The sequence below is a fragment of the Marmota marmota genome, unplaced genomic scaffold (genome assembly GCF_001458135.2).
Source record: "Marmota marmota marmota unplaced genomic scaffold, marMar, whole genome shotgun sequence".
In the NCBI taxonomy this organism is placed as follows: Eukaryota; Metazoa; Chordata; class Mammalia; order Rodentia; family Sciuridae; genus Marmota; species Marmota marmota.
The window spans coordinates 190,686-214,543 of NW_025999925.1; the positions used below are offsets into that span (position 1 = coordinate 190,686).

General features: G+C 39.6%; 1 protein-coding gene and 1 non-coding gene across 2 annotated transcripts in view; both read right to left on the bottom strand.

Annotated features, from left to right (window-relative positions):
- Nucleotides 1-1,879: 1,879 nt before the first annotated feature.
- Trnaa-ugc lies at nt 1,880-1,953 on the bottom strand. The gene has a single exon. It is a non-coding gene; the product is annotated as a tRNA-Ala (tRNA).
- An 812-nt stretch (nt 1,954-2,765) lies between these two features.
- Nucleotides 2,766-23,858, bottom strand: part of F2r (coagulation factor II thrombin receptor) — a 21,687-nt gene continuing 594 nt past the window's right edge. The window contains exon 2 of the mRNA XM_015497776.2: nt 2,766-5,248. Coding sequence (XP_015353262.1) covers nt 4,053-4,967 — 915 coding nt within the window. The 5' untranslated portion in view covers nt 4,968-5,248 and the 3' untranslated portion in view covers nt 2,766-4,052. The remainder of the gene's footprint in view (nt 5,249-23,858) is intronic.

The following is a 23,858-nucleotide window of genomic DNA, read 5'->3' on the forward strand; positions in this document are numbered from 1 at the left end:
CACATCATGTAATCTCTGGAAAACTCAACTGTACTTCTGTGAAAACATCAGACCAAAAGAGATGAATAAGGTCTTAGTGTGTTAAGATAGTTTTGATCTCATGGATCTCCTGACTCTGAGATTACTGCATTAGGGCATTTCTCTTCTTTCCTGAAATTGCAGTTCACTTAACCACACCTCCTTCATCGAACACAATTGGCCTTATTTATCCTATGGTTGATTGTTTCTCCATGCACTCAGACACTTAAAAAGCTGGTTCATAAACACTGCCTAACATTTTCCACTTGCTTCTGAAAACCAAGAACATGCTGTTTTCTTAATTTCTTAAATCTGGAAATATAATCTAAAATTTTCCAACTGTATATTCAACAGCCAAGTATTCCATTTCCTCAAAAATACTATTTTTGACTTGGTGGAAAAAAAACACTTTTGTGTTAATAAAATTCAACTGTGTTTTCTGAACTCAACTGTATCTTGGGGAAAAAAATAACAGAAGAGTATAAAGGTCACTTTCTGGTGAGAGAGAGGATCCTATTTCTGGTGGTCATGAGCTGAGACCATCTGACTTCATTTAATATTTCTATGGACTCAGAAACTTTAAAAGGTCATGTTACCATAACTTAGTTGAAATAATTTTTTTCCCTTTTTTTTTTTATTGGGGATTGAACTCACTCAACCATGAGCCACATCCCCACCCTATTTTATATTTTATTTAGAGACAGGGTCTCCATGTGTTGCTTAGTGCCTTGCTAAATTGCTGAGGCTGGGTTTGAACTCATAATCCTCCTGCCTCAGCCTCCTGAGCCTCTGGGATTACAGGCGTGCACCACCATGCCTGGCTTTGAAATAATTTTTTTCATTGAGTATGAATCCAAAAATACTTCACTAGAAACTTTTTATTGATTTTTCAACTCTCAGAGGTTGAGGGACCCAGGCAGCATTCAACAGCCCAGGATTGTCACTCAGGGCAAAGGGGCAGCACAGTCCCCCTACCAGTGTCCTCCCTGCTCTGATGTTTGTTTCTCACTAGGAAATGACAGTAGACATTAACCTTAATGCTTATAAGCCAGGAATCTGAGTATATTTTAATGATCTAACCTTGAAATTTCCTAAAAAAGAATAAAACAAATAGAAAGCTTATTGCCCAGTGTCTTTGGTAGAAATCATGCTGTATCTTTATATTTTTTAAAATTTTTAAATCTCAACTTGATTTACTAACTCCATTCTCCATGTCCAAAGAAGCTGATCTTTATGGATTATGTACCCCTGGTTCCCTAAATTTCACACTGTGAGGTTAATAGGAGAGGAGCAATGGGAAGCACCAGGAAGAGATCAGAGGGTCACAGAGAAGGGGTCAGTGTATTCCTGCCTCTATCCCCGGGGGCTTGGGGAAGTAACAGCTTTCCCTAACTACTAGTCTCTGGGGACTTCACCAACCCCTGTAGGTTTCCTTAACCCTGCCCATTCCTCTGCAAATCACCTCTTCACTAAACACTCCTCAGTTAAACCTTTCAAGTGTGCCATCTGGCCAGGACCCAAAAGACATAATAAACTATTCCAAACAGCTATCAAGCAAAAATTTTCATGTTTATTAATACAGGTTACATAATGTTTTTTTAAAAAAGAGAGTGAACATAAAAACTGAAATAATATAATACAATAATGATAATCATATTAAGTCAGAGGCATTTTAATATGTATAGGCTGAATAAACAAGATAATCTACTACTTTAAAAAGTGAATATAGTAACTAGTTAACAAAATAAGTACTAACTTCTACTTAAAATACAGTTATATTACTCTTCTGTAAATTATTCTATGATATTTGGAAATATTTTACTCTTTTATTATGTTTTTTATTTATTTATTTATTTATTTTTTGTGGTGCTGGGAATTGAACCCAGGGCCTTTGTGCATGCAAGGCAAGCACTCTACCAACTGAGCTATACCCCAGTCCCTACTTTGCTCATTTAAATAGTTGTGAAGTCCAAACTTTTCCATTTTTCCACTTTTTTTTTTTTTGTTTAAAATATCATTTTTTTTAAAATCAGGAAAAATAAGATATATTTTAACCTAATTTTCAAATTACTTTGTCTAACCCACAAAAGACTTTCTATGTTCTCAATTATGATGGATTTTTTAAAAATGCTTTTTAAACAGTCCCTTAATTCTTAAGGAAAGTGAATGGAAAATATAGAAAAATTTTCCTAGATTTCAATGTCAATTCCATTTTCTTCCTAACTAGATGAACATAAATTATTCTTAAAAGAAAAGTTTATTTGAAGCCTGGTGTGATAGCACATGCCTATAAATACCCAGCTACTCAGGAGGCTGAGGCAGGAGTACCAAAAATTTGAGGCCAGCCTGGGCAAGTTAGTGAGACCTAGTCTCAAAATAAAATTTAAATAAAGGGCTGGGGATGTAGGTCAGTGGCAGAGTACTTGCCTAGCAAGCACAAGGCTCTGGGTTCAATCCCCATTTCCATTAGAAAACAAGAACAAAAAATGTGTGTGTGTGTGTGTGTGTTTGTTTGTGTGTGACAAAGAGAGAGAGAGAGAGAGAGAGAGAGAGAGAGAGAGAGAGAGAGAGAGAAAGTTGACTTAAGATCTTACTAAACAAAATATTTATAAATAAATAGTATCAAATTAATGTAGAGTGACTTATTTAAGAAACATACACTTCCTGTGTTTTCATCTTAAATTGTAATCACAGGAAGTAGAAACCCAAATGTTCAAAGATCTTTAGATGATAGGTTTGCTTGTGTGAAATGCTTGTTGACATCTGATTAACAACACTTCTTTATATAGGACATATTTATTACATGCATATCACAATCTAGCTATGTGCCTTCTGCATTGCTTTTCTGAGCAAGATCTTAGTCTTATATATTCTGTAGGCCTGGTACCTATCAGAGTGCCTAGGTGCTTCTGTATGAGAGCCAACCTTGCAGGACATCTACTTGACATGAGCATGCCTTCCTTCTCTGTTCCTAAAAGGGGCAGAAAAACCTTTCATAGTTACTACCTCCCAGGATGTCCATCCTGCTTTGCGGATTTCCTATAGATGCGATCAGTTCACAGCTAACCCTTGGGAGTGCCCCAGGAAAATGGAGTGTGGTGGTCTCCAGTTTCTGCTCTCTGGGAGGCTTATCTGGAGATTTCTGGCCAATGTGCAGCTCTGCCATTTTCTGCTGCTTGGTGTCCTCCATGGGGTGGACATGTGCAGCTCTCAGGGTGGACTGCATAAAAGGCAGTTTACTCACTAGTGGGATTTATGCTCATTTTGGTTCACATAGCCTGTGTATAAAACATCAAAAATGCTACCCATATCAAAATGGGCTTTTCATCTTTTTTGATAATTTTCGACAAGAATTCAAACTTTGATACATTTGAAATGAAAAATAGTAAACTTTTCTACACAGAGATAATACCAAACTTTATCCTTCCATGACTTACATATTGTTTCCCAACAATTTCAAAATGCACTTATTTGCAAAAGTTGTGAAGTCCAAACTATGGAATTCCTTACTATTGATGGATATCTTTAGATGTCCAGGGCTAAAGTATACCAACCTAGATGTTTTGCATATTAAGTCAGAGATTATTTCCATAATTGCTGGGAAGAAAATGTGAGTTTCCAAGTGCCTATTTCATACTGCACTGCAAATAATATGTATTTGTGCATATATGTACACATATAAGTCACCTAGATATATCAAAAAGTGACATTCAGTAATTGTAGCACTGGCAGGCAATACTCCCTTGAAGTAATACTGTTTTCTCTTCCTGTTACCTTTTCTGACAATTAAACAACATATATGCTTGATGGCTCTCTTAGGAAGCAGACATGCAAATCATACATTGGTTGTTTTAGACGGTGAAGTAGTTTTTCAAGGGACTAACAGAATCCCCAGGTTATCTACTTTTTAACCTTCTCTTTTTAAGTCAATGTTTATAATTGTCATGAGCATGATGGAGGCATACATCTATTACTGTAAAATGTTGTAGTGGCAAAGCAACACATTTCACACCGATTTCCAGCAGTTCCTTTTCCTAAGTTAACAGCTTTTTGTATATGCTATTATTCAGGTGACTAGAGCACGTATCCATTTTACTTGCCATCAATTGACCACTGCTGTTGTAACTGTTGGGGTCAGAACTTTCTTTACAGCATAAGATACCATAGAGGTGCCTCTGGCACTCAGAGGAAGCATAGTAGTAGATCAAGGGATCAATGCAACAGCTCACGCTGCTGACACAGACACAGAGGAGATAAGCAAAATAGGCAGCCTCTGTGGCGGGGTTATGAGAGAGGAATAAGTAATGCATAATCAGGAGGACATTTGTGGGTCCAAAGCAGAGAATGAAGATGCAGAAGACAGCAGCAGACAAGAACAAAGCCCGAGACTTCTTGCTCCGGTTGGCCACAGCTGAAGAGCTAAGACATCGGATGATCGACACATAGCAGACTGTAGAAATGATCAACGGCACAAAAAAGAAGACAGCCGAGAAGGCTGAGAAGTAATAGGCGTAAAAGCCTTCGAGCAGGGTTTCATTGAGCACATCGTGACAGGTGGTGATGTTGAGTCCCGGGACCTGGGTGGTCTGCTCCTTGAGGAGGAGAGGCACCACCCCTGCGATGGCCATAGCCCAGATGGCCAGACAAGTGAAGGAAGCCCTTCCCAGAGTGCGCCAGGAGAGGGACTGGATGGGATACACCACAGCCAGGAACCGGTCAATGCTTATGACCGTCATGAGCATGATGGAGGCGTACATGTTACAGTAAAACGCTGCAGTGGCAAAGCGACACATTTCAGACCCGAATTTCCAGTCGCTGCCCGAAAAGTAATAGCTGATCTTAAAGGGCAGCACGGACACAAACAGCACATCTGCTGTGGCCAGGTGTAACATATACACCACAGCTGGCTTCTTGATCTTCATCTTCAGGATGAACACAGCGATAGCCATGATGTTCAGGGGAAGGCTGATGATGAACACGCAGGTGTAAACAGAAGGGATAAAGAGAGTCAGCCAGGGGCTGGTCAGGTATCCTGAGGCATCTTTCGAGATGAACACAGGGGGTGGTTTTTGAAGAGGACTGCTTTTATTGAGGGAGACGAATCTGTCTTCCGTTAATGCACTTTCATTTTTCTCTTCATCCTCTCCCAATGGGAAGATTTCAAATCTATCATTGGAATTCCTGAGAAAAAATGACCGGGGATTCACAGTAGCATTTGTTGCTTGTGACTCTGAAAAATAAAAATTTGAAAAATGAATGAACTAAAAAGGCATGTAAAGAATACATTTTGCTTTTGTTTGTTGTTTTCTTCCTAGCAGAGGGGGTGGTAAAGATCAGTTCATGCCCAGATAAATAATAGGTTTTATATTAGAGAATAAGGTAACTCAAAATATTGTGTCATGTTCTGTTTTGATAGAAGCTAACACTTTTAAAACTCTGTGCCCCAATGGAACTCAGGTGGACGATATACTTTCAGAAAGGCTGAGTCCCTGACATGAAGGAATCTAACAGTATTATCTCCTGTACTACCTTCTGTCTACATACATAAATCACACAATCAGCTTCTATGAATATTCTTTCCTCCATATGCTTTCACGTACACATTTTCACCAGTTAGTTTGTGCCATCCTGTAAAATCAACTGCTAATTGAAAAATCCACATGGAAAGTGAAGGAGAATTCTTAAACACTATAGAGCATGCAACACATTGACCCAGGACTCCCAATTCTAAGACTATTATCCATGTGACTGTAGTTATCCTCTTCTATATTTAGTTTGCTTACATAGTAGGATGCCCAAACCTCTCATGTATATCTGGGTCCTAACCATAGTCCTTCAGGTTATCTCCTCATAAAACCATGAGATATCTATCACCTTAGTCATCATCCTGCCTCCTTCTTGAGGAGGTCAGTACAGCAGTATGTTCTCAGCCATTCACATCAGGCAAGTACCTTGGCTTTTCTCTAGAATGCTACATGCCTCAAGGCACATGCCAGGCCAACCAGAGTTACTACAATAGCAACCAGAAGTCAAAATAAAGGCTGAGCTGTGCATTTCTTCCTTTTATCTCTCTCTTCCACACACACACAAACATCCATCTGAAATGTCAATCAGAGAAAAGCAACACTTAGCAGAGGAAATTAGATAAGCTTTTCCTTCCAAGAAGCTTTGCTAAAATCCTGTCACTGAGGAGACTTGGACAAAGATCCTTTGATGGACCTTGGGAAGCTAAGGTGGGAAGAGAGAAACCACAGAGGAAAAAGAGGAAGGGCTCTATTGCTGAGGGTGCTCACAACAGAGGCTGGACATGTAGGTCTCTGAGAATGATGTTAGAGGATTTAAAACTTGGTTGGAAGCTGTCCAAGTATAGAGACTTTTTAAATTTTGTTTTTGTTTTCCAAGCTTGAGTACCCTTTCTGCAAACAAAACTTTACACAGAAAGGCATAATGCAACAAATATTGTTTCCTGTATGGCTCTGTAAGGTCCCCCATATCCAACCAACCCTTAGATAAAAATGATAAACTCTGCACTCTCCCCAACACCCCCATCAATGGTCTGAGAGCTTTTTGGTTCACAGGATGGTAGAAAGAGAGGGTGGAGGAAAGAATGGATAAATCTTGGAGGAAAGGGTGGCACCAGGTTCTTATTTTTAGTGACTTTTAGCTTGAGAAATGGCCAAAGTCAGTGTCTGTGATATTGTGAAATACATGTTTGGTCATCCTCCCATTTCCTCCTAGTACACAGTTATTAAAATTCTTGGAATCTCTAAAGTGATAAGAATGTCTTTTGTATGCTAATGAGCTGACTGGTGGTTAATGGCTCCTAGATAGCTTCAGGATGGGGGCTGGTCACAGGGAAGGATTAAGCCATGATTGGAGGGAGAGGATGTAGGAGCTCCATGCCCCTTCCCACAAGACTGGTCCTATGCATCTCTTCCATCTGGCTATTCATCAGTATCCTTGTAATATCCTTTGTAACTTATGGGAAAACATAATTAAAACATTTCTGTGTGTTCTGTGAGGCATTCTAGCAAATTAATTGAAACTGAGGAGGAGACCATGGAAATTCCCAATACATAGGTGGTTGATCAGAAGAAGTTCTATAGACACTGTAACATTAAAAGAGAATCCCAGAAAGGAGAAAGCTAAAGAGGGGAAATCCTAAATTCTAGTCTTCTACTTTAGCTGACTATTGAAATTTGCATGTGTAGGGTACATGCAAGTTAACCTTAATAAACAGAAAAGAACTGAAGTGATATTTGAGTGTCTGCTCAAGAGAGTTTGCAGTCTGGATCTAGTCAAATTAACTGACCACTAAGGCAAAAGCACTAATTCTCTTTGAAGGATTATAACAAAATCCAGAGTCTTCGTAGCACAACATTGTCCAGAATACAATCCAAAATCATGATAAGAAGAACTGGGAGGTTCTACCAGATCTAACCATCTTTTAGATAAAAATGATAAACTCTGAATCCCTTATCTCATACCATATACAAAAACAAACTCAAAATAGATTTCAACCTAAGCCCTGAAGCTATAAAAGTACTGGAAGAAAACATAGAAAGCTCCATGATATTATTCTAGGTAATGCTTTTATAGATACGGTCCAAGACCACAACAACAAAAGCAGAAATAGTCAAATAAGATGTCTTTAAACTAAAAAGCTTCTGCACAACAAAGAAAACAATCAACAATGAAGAGACAACTTACAGAATGGATGAAAAACATATGTGAATTATATCTGGCAAAATATTAATATCCAAAAGAGAACTAAAACCACTGAATAGCAAACAAACAAAAATCCCATTAAAAAATGGAAAAAAGAATTGAATAAACATTTCTTTAATGATGACATAAAGCTTATGAAAAACTGCTTAACATCACTAATCATCAGGGAAGTGAAAATTAAAACCACAATGAGATATTCCCCCATTCTAATATCTGTTATAATGGTCATCATGAAAAAAAATGAAAGATAACAAATGTTGGCAAGAATGTGGAGAAAAGAGAACTCGTATACTCTACTGTTAGAAATGTAAATTAGTCCAATCATCATGGAAAACAGTATGGAGGTTCCCAAAAAACTTAAAAATAGAACTACAATATGATTCAGCAATCTTATTACTGAGCATATAACCAAAGGATATGAAATCAGTATGTCCAGGAGATATCTGCACATCCATGTGCAGCACTATTCACTGTAGTCAATATATGTAATCCAGCTAAATGTCAACTGACAGGTGAATGGATAAAGAAAATATGGTGTATGTACATAAAAGCATACTGATAATCCTTTACAAGGAAGGAAAGTGTGTTATTTGGAACAACATGGATGAACCTGGGAGAACACTATGTTAAGTAAAATAAGCCAAACACAGAAAGACAAATAATTACATGCTTTCCCTTATATGTAGAATCTAAAAGGATTAAATTCAATGAGAGGAGAATGGTGGTTACCAGGAACTGAGAGATGAGGTGGTGTTTAGGGAGTGGCTGGGGAGAAATGGTCAAAGGTATAAAATTTCAGTGAGATAGGAAGTTCTAGAAGAACTTTTGTACAACATGATGTCTATAGTTAACAACAATGTATTGTACATGTGAAAGTTTTAAGAGTAGATTATAATTGTTCTCACCACAAAAAAAAATCGTTAAGTATGTCATGTAATACATACGGTAATTAACTCGATTCAGCCATTCCACAATGTATACATATTTCAAAACATCATGTTATATACAATAAATATATATAATTTTTGTTAATAAAAAAGGAAAATGGAAAAGAATCAATAAAAGATGATCCATTCTCAAGTAAAAAGAATAATCAACGGAAACCCCAAGTAAGAATTTTAAATGTATCACAACTATATTCAGTGATGTAAACTTTTGACTGAAACAAATTAAAAAATAGGAAATACCAAAAATTAACTAACAAATGGAAGTTGAAAACAAAATAAAATATGTCAACATCAATTAGCAAAATGAAGGGCAAAGCTAGAGTAGTATCAACTCAGAGATAGTAACATGGCAGTGAGAAGCTGAGGTCAAACTACCTTAGCAAGGTCCTTTGTGGTCCCCTGAGAGCCTGGCAGGAAACTGGTCATGGGTGACAGGTAATAGATGTGAGTAATGTGGAACATATGATTAAGGGGATCATTCTATGAACTGGACCTACTGTACTGGCCTCCACATGCTCTGTCTCCAAAAACAATTTACTTGCAGCCCTGCCTGGCTTATGTCAATGGGATATGTTATGTTTCTCAAGAATAATCTATTACCTGAAAGGCTCCTCCCTGCTGACAAAAAGAGTACAGATTACCCTGAAGCAGAGGGGTGGGGAGATGGGACTGCTGTGTCCTTTACATAGATCATATTCCACATCTCAGGGTGACAGGATAATTCCCCCCAATCACATAAATCTATAAGAACAAGTTTCAACTAGAATGGGCCAATGTAGGCCAAAGTGACCCAGAGTTGCCCTAGATCTTTAGCATGTCATTACAATAGTAAAATCTTCCTTCCACGGGGCAATACCATGCACAAAGGGGCCTTTGAAGTCTGACCCAATCCTGTTGTCAGAAGTCAAGAGGTAGTCTTGGGGCAGGACTCTCTGGAAACTTCCCTGAGACCCCCAATAAAACAGGAGGGCAGGAAAGTCATGCCCTACCTCTCTGAGAGGACCCATTCTCTTCCTTAAGAGTGTTTCTCTCCCCGCTTTTCCTATCCCTTCTAATAAATACATGCCTACTCAGAGTAACACGTCTGAAATCTTTCCAGTGAGAGTACAAGAAATGGTAGAAGAGGACCTCTGTGGCTGCTTTGGCTTCTTGGTGGGCCCTTGTTCTGTAACAACAGGGAAAGGTCAAATGTTTCCAGTGACACATTTCAGTATATATGCCTCTAGATTGCTCCTCAAGGATAAGAATTATTCCTATTAATATTTGCATTCTAATACTGGCTCTGCTAGGAGCCACTTAAGCTTTCTGAACTCAGCTCAGAATCATTAAAATGGGATTCCAACACACCTATCTGGGCTACACATCTGGCAGCTGGATCAACCCATGTGAAATAGAACATGAACTTACTTCGAAAACTACAAAAATTAAGCAACATAAGAAACTATTATTATCTTTCTCCCACTTCCATGTAGTAGGCTTTTAGACGCGACTGTTTATTTACTCAACTATTTTAAGTTAAAAGAAAGTCTGGCTGGGCATGGTGGTGCACAGTTATAATCCCAGCGATTTGGGAGGCTGAGGCAAGAGGATTGCCAGTTTGAGACAAGCCTCAGAAACTTAGCAAGACCCTGTCTCGAAATAACAAAATGAAAAGGACTGGCAATGTGATCAGTAGTTAAGTGCCCCTGGGTTCAATCCCCAGTACCTGCCCCTCCAACAGAGTCTAGAATTCCCTTGCTCCCTATTTAGCAATATTTACTTTTTCCACATGATTAGGGAATGGACAGGTTTGTAAAATGTATACCTTAGGGAGCTGGAGATATATAGCTCAGTGGTAGAGTGCTTGCCTAGTACATGTGAGGCACTGGGTTGGATTCTTAGTACCACCCTGAGATGTGGAATATGGTTTTAGTTGTGTCCATCTACAACTAAAAAAAATATCAAATAAAAAGTATATACCTTAGGGTTCTAAGCTATGAATCAAAATTTCAAATTTACACCTTTTCTAGATGCATCACTTGTTTTCCTCTGTGATACAACTAATTTCCTCTGTATTCACCTTGACCCTAACATTTGATAGCCACTATGGAATGTGAAGCTACCCTCAAGGTCGTGATGAATGTGTGGGAGCTGAAAGAAAAAAATGAATGGGTTCTGGTACTTTAATACCACAAAGACATGTATCTGTGAAAACAATGACCAGAGGAACCTTAAGAGAATGTGACTTGCCACTGCAGTTTTGTAAGCCTGACCAGACAGGATTTTTGTGATGCAGAGAGGAAAAAACTGCACATGAGCATGCACATCTGTGTGTACACACACATGTGAATCAAGCTGATACCTTGATGAGTGAAATGATTTGAAAACTACTGAATACTCCTAAGTTTCTTAGATACTAACACTGAGTCTGGAAATAAAATTGTTATTTGGCTTCATTCTGTGTTTAGTAATATGTATTTGTTGGGCAATGCAGTGTTTATGACAGGAACATTATACCCAGGGAAACACCCAATGTGGATAAGCTAGAACCCAGGAGGAATGCATAATCCCTTGACTAAATATCATTGGTTAAGGTGCTACCTTTTGTACTATAGGTTTGATATGTTATATTTTTGTGAAATTAAAGAGGGCCAAAATCTCCCCCTCCAAAAAATATACATATACAACAGCAACAACAACAAAAAATTCCAAACCAAGTAAGGTGACTAGGTACTTCCAACTAGCTCAAGTTTCCCAGGCTGAAATTCAAGTTTGCATATCTCCTTTCCTTACTGCTCTTGTACAGCTCAGCAGTCAAGAAGAAAGTGAATGTCAGTGAGCTGAAAGCACTTGTAATTCATCTGTGCTTTTTGTTAAGCTATGGTTTCACCACAAAAAAAAAAAAGGCGACACAGTCCTGAAATCATTTCTCATACTTCTCACTAAGCTTCACGAATACAGGTTCTCTAAATGCTTCTAGAGTGCTTTTGTTGTTGTTTTAGTGGCAATGGAGCATAAACCCAGGAGCCCTCCACCACTGAGCTACATCCTAGCTCCACTTTTATTAAATTTTATTTTGAGACAGTGTCTCACTACATTGCTGAGGGTGGCCTTTAATTTGTGATCATTCTGCCTCAAGCCTTGGGATTGATAGGATTATAGGTGTGCCATCATACCCCACTATATAGTGGTTTTATTATTGAAGACAGCAAATTACTCACCTAAACATGAACCCAACTCTGAAGACTTCAAATTTGTGAGTCAGACAATGCCTGTTCTGGCTTTGATGAAATCTGGCCTGGAAGCAGAGTGGTGACTAGATGCTCTTTCAATGTCCCATTTGACCCTGGGATTGACACCATGCCCACAACAGCTGGCCCTGGCTGTGACTCAGAGTTCTGTCCCACAGAGCTTATGCTTTTGGGGAATTAACCAAGCAGAAGTCCTAGGACCCTGACCACATTCCCACAAAGAGCAGGTCAGTTGTGATCTGTACTTTTCAACGTGAAACAGCACAGTCTAAAAAGAAATGAAGAGGAGGATGCTGGAAACATAATAAAAACATACAAACTCCATCAAGTGGAAAACAGCAGCATCGCTGGAATGTTCCACTCCCTCTAATCAAACAAATACCACTCTCCAGTGGTAAGAACTAGGGCTCCTTAAAGAAATGGCTGGTTTCAGATCTGGAGTGGGAAATACACAAGATAAGCCTTCAAAGAATATTATTAGGGTTAGGTTAGAAAGACTGTGAAGTCAAACCAAAGGGCATCCCATGGGCCAAAGAACTGACCATTTGATCACCCAAATAATAATGGTGGAAGTGAATTGAAATACTATATATGTTAAGATCCATAAATTCAATTTGCAGTCACCAGATCTGGTATGCAAGAGCTGAGACAGATGGCCCAGTTTATTTGATAAATAAACAACAATTAAAAAAGGGGTAGGGATGTGCTAAACCCTGGGTTTGATCCCCAGTACAGCCCCCCCAAAAAAGAGTTGGGGAATAGGAGACAGTTACAGACTAAGAAATTTTTGAGGGGGCTGGGGATGTGGCTCAAGCAGTAGCGCGCTCGCCTGGCATGCGTGCGGCCGGGGTTCGATCCTCAGCACCACATACAAAACAAAGATGTTGTGTCTGCCAAAAGCTAAAAAATAAATATTAAAAATCTCTCTCTCTCTCTCTCTCTCTCTCTTTAAAAAAAAAAAGAAAGAAATTTTTGAGACATAAGGATAAAATGCAAAAATGGACCTTCTTTGGTTCTGATTTTTTTTTTTTTTTTTTTGGTATGGGGAATGAACTCAGGGGCACTCAGCTACTAAACCACATCCCTAACCCTATTCTGTATTTTATTTCGAGACAGGGTCTCAGTGACTTGCTTAACACCTTGCTTTTGCTGAGACTGGCTTTGAACTCGTGATCAGCCTCCCGAGTTGCTGGGATTACAGGCATGCGCTCCTATTCCCAGCTTTGATGCTGATTTGAACTAACAAACTGTTGACAGGCATTTATGAGACATCAGGAAAATTTGGATATATACTGAATATTAGGTGATATTAAGGTGTTCTAATGGTACTGCATTTATGCAAAAAAAAAAAGAGTTCTAATCTAATCTCTAGAGATATGTACTGATGTATTTAAGGCAAAATGATATGATGTCTGAGATTTACTTTAAAATTCTCTGGGTGGGGAATCATATGATCATCTCAATAGATGCAGAAAAAGCATTTGACAAATACAGCACCCTTTCATGTTCAAAACTCTAGAAAAATTAGGGATAACAGGAACATATCTCAACATCATAAAGGCTATCTATGCTAAACCCCAGGCCAACATCATTCTAAATTGAGAAAAATTAAAGACATTCCCTCTAAAAACTGAAACAAGACAGGGATATCCTCTTTCACCACTTCTATTTAACATAGTTCTTGAAACACTGGCCAGAGCAATTAGACGAAAGAAATTAAAGGAATACACATAGGAAAAGAAGAACTTAAACTAGCACTATTTGCTGACGATATGATTCTATACCTAGAAGACCCAAAATGTTCCACCAGAAAACTTCTGGAACAAGTAAATAAACTCAGCAAAGTAGCAGAATATAAAATCAACACCCATAAATCAAAGGCACTTCTCTATATCAGTGACAAATCCTCTGAAAGGGAAAAAAGGAAAACTACCTCATTTACAATAGCCTCAAAAAAGATAAAATACTTGGAGATCAACTTAACAAAAGAGGTGAAAGATCTATACAATGAAAACTACGGAACTCTAAAGAAAAAAAAATCAAAGAAGACCTTAGAAGATGGGAAGATCTACCTTGCTCTTGGATAGGCAGAATTAATATTATCAAAATGACCATATTACCAAAAGCAATCCCAATCAAAATCCCAATGACATTCATCTTAGAAATAGAAAAAGCAATCATGAAATTAATCTGGGAAAATAAAAGACCCAGAATAGCTAAAGCAATCCTTAGCAGGAAGAGTGAAGCAGGTGGCATCACTATACCAGACCTTAAACTATACTACAGAGCAATAGTAATAAAAACAGCATGGTATAGGTACCAAAACAGATTGGTAGAACAATGGTACAGAATAGAGGACACAGAGACTAACCCACAAAATTACAATTATCTTATATTAGACAAAGGTGCCAAAAACATGCATTAGAGAAAAGAGGGTCTCTTCAACAAATGGTGCTGGGAAAACTGGAAATCCATATGCAACAAAATGAAATTAAACCCCTATCTTTCACTATGCACAAAACTCAACTCAAAGTGGATCAAAGACTTAAGAACTAAACCAGAGACTCTGTGTCTAATAGAACTAAACCAGAGACCCTGTGTCTAATCTTCATCATCTTGGATTAGGCCCCAACTTCTTTAATAAGAGTCCTATAGTGCAAGAATTAAAACTAAGAATCAATAAATGGGATGGATTCAAATTGAAAAGCTTCTTCTCAGAAACAGGAACAATGAGGTGAAGAAAGAGCCTACAAAATGGTAGCAAATTTTTACCACATGCACATCAGAAAAAGCACTAATCTCCAGGGTATATAAAGAACTCAAAAGACTTAACACCAAAAAAAAAAAAAAAAACAACCAAATAACCCAGTCAATAAATGAGCCAAGGAACTGGATAACTTTTAGAATATGATATACAATCAATCAACAAATATATGAAAAAATGTTCAACATATCTAGCAATTAGAGAAATGCAAATCAAAACTAAGATTTCATCTGACTCCTGTCAGAATGGCAGCTATTATGAGGAGAAACAACAATAAGTGTTGACAAGGATGTGGGGAAAAAAGTACACTCAAATACTGCTGGTGGACTGCAAATCGGTGCAGCCAATATGGAAAGCAGTATGGAGAGTCCTTGAAAAACTGGGAATGGAATCACCATTTGACCAAACTATCCCTCTCCTCAGTCTATACCCAAAGGACTTAAAAACAGCGTACTACAGGGAACAGCCACATCAATGTTTATAGAAGCACATTCACAATTCACAATAGCTAAACTGTGGAACCAACCTAGATGCTTTTCAGTAGATGAATAAATTTTTAAAAATGTGGCATTTATACACCATGGAATATTACTCAGCAATAAAAGAGAATAAAATCATGGCATTTGCAGGTAAATGGATGGAGTTGGAGCAGATAGTGCTAAGTGAAGTTAGCCAATCCTGAAAAACCAAATGCTGAATGTTTTCTCTGATATAAGGAGGCTGATTCATAGTGGGGTAGGGAGGGGGAGCATGGGAGGAATAGACGAACTCTAGATAGGGCACAGGGATTGGGGGGAAAGAGAGGGGGTAGAGGGTTAGAAATGATGGGGGAATGTGATGGACATCATTATCCAAAGTACATGTATGAAGGCACGAATTGGTGTAAATATACTTTGTATACAACGAGAGATATGAAAAATTGTGCTCCATATGTATGAATTGTAATGCATTCCACTGTCATATATAAAAATTAATTTTAAAAATTTATACAAAAAATTAAAATTCTCTGGTTGAGGGAGGAGGAAAAGTAAAGGAGGGAATAGGTAAAACAAGACTGGGCATATGTAAATTATGTTGTAGCTGGATAATGGTAATGGGAGGTTAATTACATTGCTCATTTTGAAGTAAGTTTGATAACTTTCACATTAAATTTAAAAAAAATCAAAGCAAATATTTTAGGCTATTTATCTATCACTAAAAATTAAGGGTAAGGATTTTTGGTTTTGTTTTTCTTTTATCTTAGTTCTGAAGGGGAAAAGTTTCTTTTGACTTAATTCTGAAGCGAAAATGTTTTCATGAGCATAATTTTACATTTGGAGAATTCAATTGATACCAACTCTTCAAAGCCTTTTTTGGAATATAGAGAAATTGGTGTATGAAAAAAAACCCACTAACAGTTGTTGAATATCTACTAGGACAATATGCTTCACTGACCTTATATCATGTAATATTATGAAATAAGCATGATAACCCCCATTTAAAAAATGACAATATGGAGGCACAAAAGGGCTAAGAAAATAATTCGAAGTCACACTGCTAATAAGCAGAGGAGCCAGAATTTGAACTTAGATTTGCCTAGCTCCAAAGCTCATACCCTCTGACCACAGAGAACCATCCTCTCTCTTTAAAACATTTGATTTATAACCTACATCTAAAATAGCACCTTTTTTTTTCCTCTCACCATTTCACCAAACAAATGAATCTGCCAATCCTTTTAGCTATAGCAGGTCGGGTGTGGATATGTGTATGATTCCTGGCCATAGTTGTTGCCTGGGCATTCTAGAGTCCTGCTGACCTTGGCTCCATACCAACCACATGCCAACAATTCAGCCTTTACAGACAGAACAAATGTGTGGAGATGTTCAAGGTCATGAACTTAGAAAAACAAATCTTTAAAGTATTGTTCTGGATGGGGCAGAAGCAAGTACAGTGAGTGAGCAAAAATCTCTGCTGCAAAAAAAGCACAACTAGAGGTAGAATACAGTAAACACTGGCTTCAGGACCAAGATGGGGCTCTCACTAAAGGAAGCTGCCTCTCCCCCCCCAAGCCACGGCCAGGAGCAGGGGTTTCTCTGGAAGCTCAGGGGAGCAAGCCTAGGAGGAAGCTGGGAGTGGGAAGGGTACAGGAAATAAACGTAGCTGTATTCAAAGACATAGCAGACACACTATGTTATACAAGTTCCCATAAAGACACATAAGGGAAGTGTGTGGGGTCCTTGCCTTTGGTGGCTGGAGGCAGGAGCCTGACCTGGGGTTAGGATGTTAGCAGGCCTTCCCAGAAACCACTCATTCCCTGGTTTTCCCCATCCCTCCAGGTCTGTTCTCCACCTAGAGTTACAGCTCCTGAGTTCTCCACTCTCCAACAAGACAGCAAGCTGAAAGGAAAACTAATTCACATTCAAGGGTGTTACTGATCACCTGTTCTTCCAGGGCTCCATCAGTCTCCACCCTCTAACCCACCCAAGTCCTTCTGCAGTTTGTAAACTTGAGCTCAAATACATTAGGTCCTAGAATATGATAGGAACAATCACAAACAGCACTTTGGGGAAAGCAGAGTTCTTCTTGTGAAGCTAATGAGGCTTTTGATTCTGCTACCAAGGAACAATTCATCATACTTGCTGCATTATAACCCCCATTTAATAAATGTTTTAAATTATGGTAGAGACATAGTAGTATCTATGAAATTAATTGATTAATTAATAAGGTTGCAATGAATGTTTTTTTAAACACTTATTTTTATGTTGTAGGTGAACATAATACCTTTATTTTATTTTTATGTGGTGCTGAGGATCGAACCCAGTGCCTCAGGCATGCTAGCGAGTGCTCTACCACTGAGCCACAGTTCCAGCCGTTTTTTTTGTTTTTGTTTTTGTTTTTTTTAATTTTAGACAGGGGTTTCGCTATGTCTCCCAGCTTATTCTTGAACTCGGGATAAATAATCCTTCTGCCTCAGACTCCTGAGTAACTGGTACTATATGTGTGTACCATTACACACATATACTTTCAGTTATGCTTTTAAAAAACAGAATAGTGTGGAAAATATCAGAATGTACATCATGTAGTAAAGGTGAAAACTGTCTGGTAAAACTTTTGTTTCATACTCATACATACATATGGTGATCTAAGCATATGTATTGTACACATACCCTGACTGCTTCACAATGTAAAGTACATTTCTTATAGTTCTTTGTTAAATAGCAAAAAAAAAAAAAAAAAAAAAAAAAAAGGCAAGATAAACACTTCTATAGTACTAAAATATCTGACTTCCAAATTATCAGACTCAAAATATATAAATAGGTTATATAATATCCTTTCTTAAAGTTATATAAATTTAATCGGTTTTCAAGTGCAAATTGCAGATTATTCCTATCATTTCAAATGGTTAGTTATTTCTGAAATCAAATATAATTATAAAGGCCTGTAATGGCATTTTTAAAAATATTTAACTTTTAGTTATAGTTGGACACAATACCTTTATTTTATTTATTTATTTTCATGTGGTGCTGAGGATTGAACCCAGGGTCTCACTTATACTAGGCAAGCACTGGACCGCTGAGCCACAACCCCAGCCCTGTAATGGCATTTTAAGTGACAAAACTTCATTGATTGCCTTGGGATAGAAAATGAGGACCTTGACTTCAATGAGTTCTGTCATGACAGGGTCAATGTGAGGGAGAGTGTTTGGGGAAGGGAAAGCTTAAACCCAGAAAAACATCTTAGTCTATAGAAAACACTGTTTACTGACAACTCTAAGGAGAAGAAAAAGGGAGGAATAAGCAGAATTAAAGCAACCACAAAAGAGAGAAACAGAAAATTTTGAATGTTAATACTACAGAGTTCCTAATACTGGCATCATACTAAAAAATAAAACAAAGGACATGGTTCCTAATGACTTTCCTGGCAATTATGTGTCATTGGTAGCATCTGCAATGGAAGGGGGAGCCCAGGTACTCATGAAACCTAGTGAAAGGGGAGTTCCCCAGGCAAAAAATGCCATATTTTATGATTCCATTTATATGATATATCGATAAAGGGTAAATCCATGGAGACAAAAAGCACATTGGTCATTTCCAGAGAGTAGGGAAAAGGGGGACTGCTTAATGAGCATGGAGTTTCCTTTTGGTGCAATAACAATATTTTAGGACGAGGCAGAGGTGGTAGCTATATAACATGGAAAATGTATTAAATGTTGCTGTACTGTATACTTTAAAGTGGTTAATTTTATGTTATAGGAATTTACCCTAATTAAAAAAAAATAAAGGAAGGTGAGAGACAGGTCAGTAAGGAAGGAAAAAGGAGGGGTGGAGAGGGAGGGGAAAGGAGTACCTAAGGAAAAGAGGGTCAGGGTTTCTAGTAGGGTCCTGCTACCCTATTGTCTTGGGGTCCTTCTGCTCAAGCCCCAGTTGAGCTCCAGTGTGTGAGGGTGATAGGCACAGAGGTGAAATGATTGAGGGGGAGGGAAAGAGCAGAAAAGGTCCAGGGAAGGAGAATGGCCGTAAGCAGTTTGGAAAAGGGGAAAGTTCAGAGCTGCTGAGAAAGAGCAAGTTAGCGTTCACAGCACACTGGACCGTTGAGACTTGAAGGCTCAGATATGCTGAAGCTGAAGATGAAGGGAGTGGAAAGGCAACCAGCAGAGATATCATGAGAGAATCCTTGGAAGGGGGCTGAGAACAGGTCCCTAAAATTCCTCCATACAAAGTAAAAGTGGGCAAATTAGGAGACAACATACTATGTCAATGTCTTATAAAAATAAACGCAAAGCCACTAAGGAATACAAGAGGAGAGAGAGCGCACATAAGTGTGTGCACACACTAAGTAAATAAATAAATAATTAAATAAATGTTAGGGTAGAAAATTCCTTGCTGGCTCCTAAGAAATCTTACTGTTAGGGGCTTTTTTCCCCATTTCTTTTTTCTTTCTGTGGTACTAAAAATGGAACCCAGGGCTTCATATAGGCTAAGTGCTATACCACTGAGCTACATCACTTAGCACTTCATGCTTTATAGAGCTTTCTGGTCTGCTTAGGGCAGAATCACTGCCCAATTTTGGGTCTTTCTGTTAAGGCTCTGCATCACCACCTCTGAGTAACAGCCAATTGATTAGCATTTTCAAGAGTAGGGGTCTATTTATAGCTTTTCTTACCATTGGTTAGCAAAAGTGAATGGCAGAATATCACAGTTCATGCATGATTGTTTACTAAATGCCTCTCTTCTCTGGGCTTGATCTGGCTTCCCAAGTCATTGGGGCACAGACTCTACCCTCTAGAGGTACTAGGAGCACAATGGGGTTACTTCTGTATTGTAAGAGGGGCTGGGAGATAAGATGGTTCCCTCTCTGTAGGGAGAAGTAGGGAAAGCTTGTACTCATGAAAGAATGGCCTGTGATCAAGTCCCAATTCCACAAGTCTCTGCTAGACTTATGACTAGACTTTTGACTTTACTATTCTGGGTCTCAGTGGCCTTACCTGTAAAGTGGGGATGACATCTACCTGAAAGGTTATTGTGCCACAAGTAAGGTAGTCTATGTAACACACCCAAGCAGCTTTCAGCTGTGATAGATGCTTCATATAGGACACGTGTTTTTAACTGAGGACAAATATGTGAGGTATGAGGAGAGCATTCTGGCCAGACAGAGTGAAATGGGGACAGAAGCCAGAGAAAGCATAGCTCCTTGGGGGAGGAAGTAGAAGGTAGAGCTTGGTGAAGTGGAGGATATATAATAGGGGTGCTGAACAGAGGCTGGGAACCCATCTTGCCAGGGAAAAGATACTTACTACCTGCAAAGGACCTGGGCTTGACCCCGTGAGTAGGAGAGCAGCACATGAAAATACCCACTCAGTATGCCTACCACGGTTGCCACTAAGTGTTCTTGAACACTTTAAACTTACAAAATTCATAAACAGCACCTTTTCACTCTTGGACACTGGCCCTCTTTAATCAACTCACATTATCTCTCTTAGATTGCTTGGCCAATGGAATGTAAAATATTTAATGAACTTACAAGTTTCTCAACAAGTATCTGCTGAGTGAATGTTTATTCTAGACTGCATGAGGACAAGTGGAAGTTATAGTTTTAGTTGGTCAATGAGATGAGATACCCACAAAGTGACAAGGGAACGCCAAAAAAAAAAAAAAAAAAAAAACCACTTCAGAAAAGCTCAGATTGGTGGGCAAGGCCAGTCCTGGAAGGGTTTCACAGTCCTTCTCAACACATACAGCTGATGATCATGAGCAATAAGCTGGCAACCCAGCTGTGGCTTATCAAGGGCCAGGGAGGAATTGCTGGCTGGTGGGAGAGGTCCCTGTACCACTATTTTATGACAGACACTTTTAGAACTGCCAGTTCACAGTGATAATATAAGAAGCAGACCTATTTTTGTTTGATTTTATTAGTGACTTTAAACTCTCTAAAGACAAAGTCCCACTTACTGCCTACACTCAGCATGGGAAGACCATTCCAATACCTCTCTTTCCCATTTGGCAAGGCACTGTCTCTGGGAATAAGCAAAAGGGGATAAGCCCCTATCTTATTTTTTTTGTGAGGGTGAAGTGAAACAAGCTAAGAGGAAATTCCTCTTGGCCCAGGGTTTGATATTGACTTGAAACATACTCCTTTTTTCCTTCTATCTGGCTTTCTTTTCGCCCTCCCTAAATGGTTCCACAATCCAGTGTGGATAAATTAGCCAATGTTTAGTCAGTTTCCATCTGTAGCAGTGCTGTCTCTTAGTACGCTACCATCCCTTCCAGGAAAATGTAAAAAAAGTGGGTCAGAAACTGGCAGCTTTTAACTTCATGTCCTAAAAGGGACCAAAAATCTCACTGGGGGACTACTGTGAACAAGGGTGGTTACTGTGGATATGGCACTTGTGTATCCCTGTACTTTGCCCCAAATCTCAAACAAAAATTTATACTGTCAAGAGCTTGTCCCAAAATAAAGTTGAGCAAATCACACAATGTTATGTGTAATCATAGATCACCACAATTTTTCAGGAGTTCTCCATGCTTCACCCACATTGGTGGTAATGTTCATATTTTCCACAAGCAGAATGGCTAGTTGCTGCTAAACTTTGAGCTCTTAAGTTGTCCCCAAAGCATCCCCTCAAATACCCTGAACAAAGAGGGAGAGCAGAGAACATGCTATGTCTTTGTCACCTCTTAATCTTGATGTGTGGAAGGAATACAGAGTGCGCTTTCTTTCACCCGATAACAAGAAAATCCACTAGATTTTCTTCTGCATAAAAAAAAGTCCAAAGTTGCTGAAGTACTATCGCTATTAAGAAATTAAAAACATTTTTCTTACTTTCTAATTAGTTCCTTTGTAGGCTGAAAACAACTCTACTGCCTGGTTTGAAGGGAGGGAGAATAGAAAACATGTAACTAAATAAATGGACCAAGTGTATTTATTTGTTCAAGAAGACAGAATTTTAAAAATATATTCGTGGGGAACATATTCTAAGCTAGTAACCTCCTTGCAGTAGAAAATAAATTCCCGTTAGGAAAAGTTGATCCCTCTGATAGTGTCAGAGGCAGCTTGGTTCTGGGAGGGGTCGATTTCCTCAACCCGGAAAGAAGGGATTACTGGTAACAAAGTCTTCCAAGCACCCTCACCAGCCAGTGGCTACAATGTTATCCCCAGTCTAGGGAACCTCCGGAATACCCCGGGGCAAGGCCTTTCTGGGGACTGCTGGTCTCGATTGTCTGCTAAAAGTGCCTAGGGCTTTCTTTACAAGACTCCCCCTACCCACCCACCCCCAACCTCGCGCTCNCGGCGCGAACTGAGCTATTCCAGAGTGGCGCCCCCCGGCGCGCATGGTGAGCCTCCTAGCTGTCGCCCACTCCAGCTGCAGGGAACCTCCGCCACCCCGTCAACCCTTCCAGCACTGTGCACCACAGCCCTGCGCGCTTTTTCGCGGGCCCGGGCCGTGCCACTGCCAGGCTGGGGAGACCAAAAGTCACGGTCTCCTCTGGGCGCCGTTGCCCTGAGAGGCTGTCAATGGCTCAGAATGGCGGGGTCCTGGGGCGACCCGTGCAGCTCGTAGGCTGCTCCCTTGGCCTGTCAGAAACCTCCCGACCACGCCGACTGGGACCGTGGTGTCTAGGATGCCCCCAAGGATCGCGGCCTCCGCGGTCCCGGCCAAAACTTTCCTTCCTCGCTCAGGGCATGGAACCTTGTGCCAAGCGCTGTGGCCGCTTTGGGCAGTTTGGTATCTAGCTAAAACCTCGGGAGTTGTTTCTGTTTCTGTAATTTAGGGATAATGGATTTAAAAGTTTATAGTGTAGTCACAGGAGTGTCCCTAAATGTTTGGACAGAATTCGTGACATGTAAACTTCTTTTCTCTTTATTTCACGGCATTAGACATTTTATAGTCCGATGCTTGTTCTTTCACAGACACGCTGCCTACTGCGGCCGTCCGATCTAACCAACTCATACCCAAGCGCAGCTTCGCCTTCCTTCCTCCCGCAAGACTGCAATTTCTGCCTTCCTCTCTGGACAGGCGCTCTCCCACTGCCCCCTGGATGCCCACCTTCGGGGATGCCATGGGCACCGGGTGGTGCTCTGGCACCTCCACGGTGAGAGATGTCCACAGGGCGAAGCGCCCTGGAAACTTTTTTTTTTTTTTTTTTAAGAATCCTTCTTGAATGCTATTATGACTTGGGATAATTCACATCTTGGAGCAGGAGACACTCAGCAACTCTCTAAGAGATCTTTAGGGGACTTGGATTATGAGGCTCAGAAGGGAGGAGCACTCAGTTTATTTTGCTTAAGAGTCTGGTGAGCGCGACTTTTAGACCGCAACAGGAAGTGGGTACCCCAAAGAGGCTGTTTCTAGGAAAGTTCAGCCGCAATCCTGGGCCTCTCACCCCAGGGCACTGATGGCTGCAGTTCAAAGTCATTGGTCAGGGTCCTAAGGCTTTTTATACAGGGAGTTTTGCATGAAGATAGTGTCATTCCTCAACTAGATCACTGACACTTTAACCAACGGAGAAAATAGGAGCAGAGACCATCTTCTCCCCTATATTCCTCCATCATCCTCACAGCACAGTGCCTTGTTGTACACAGAAGTTGCTCAATAAGTTATGGAGTTACCCAGTTAATTAATACTATTTAAGATCTTCCCTGATTCAAGCACTCAGGAAAACATATCCAAAAAAAAAAAAAAAAAAAAAAGGG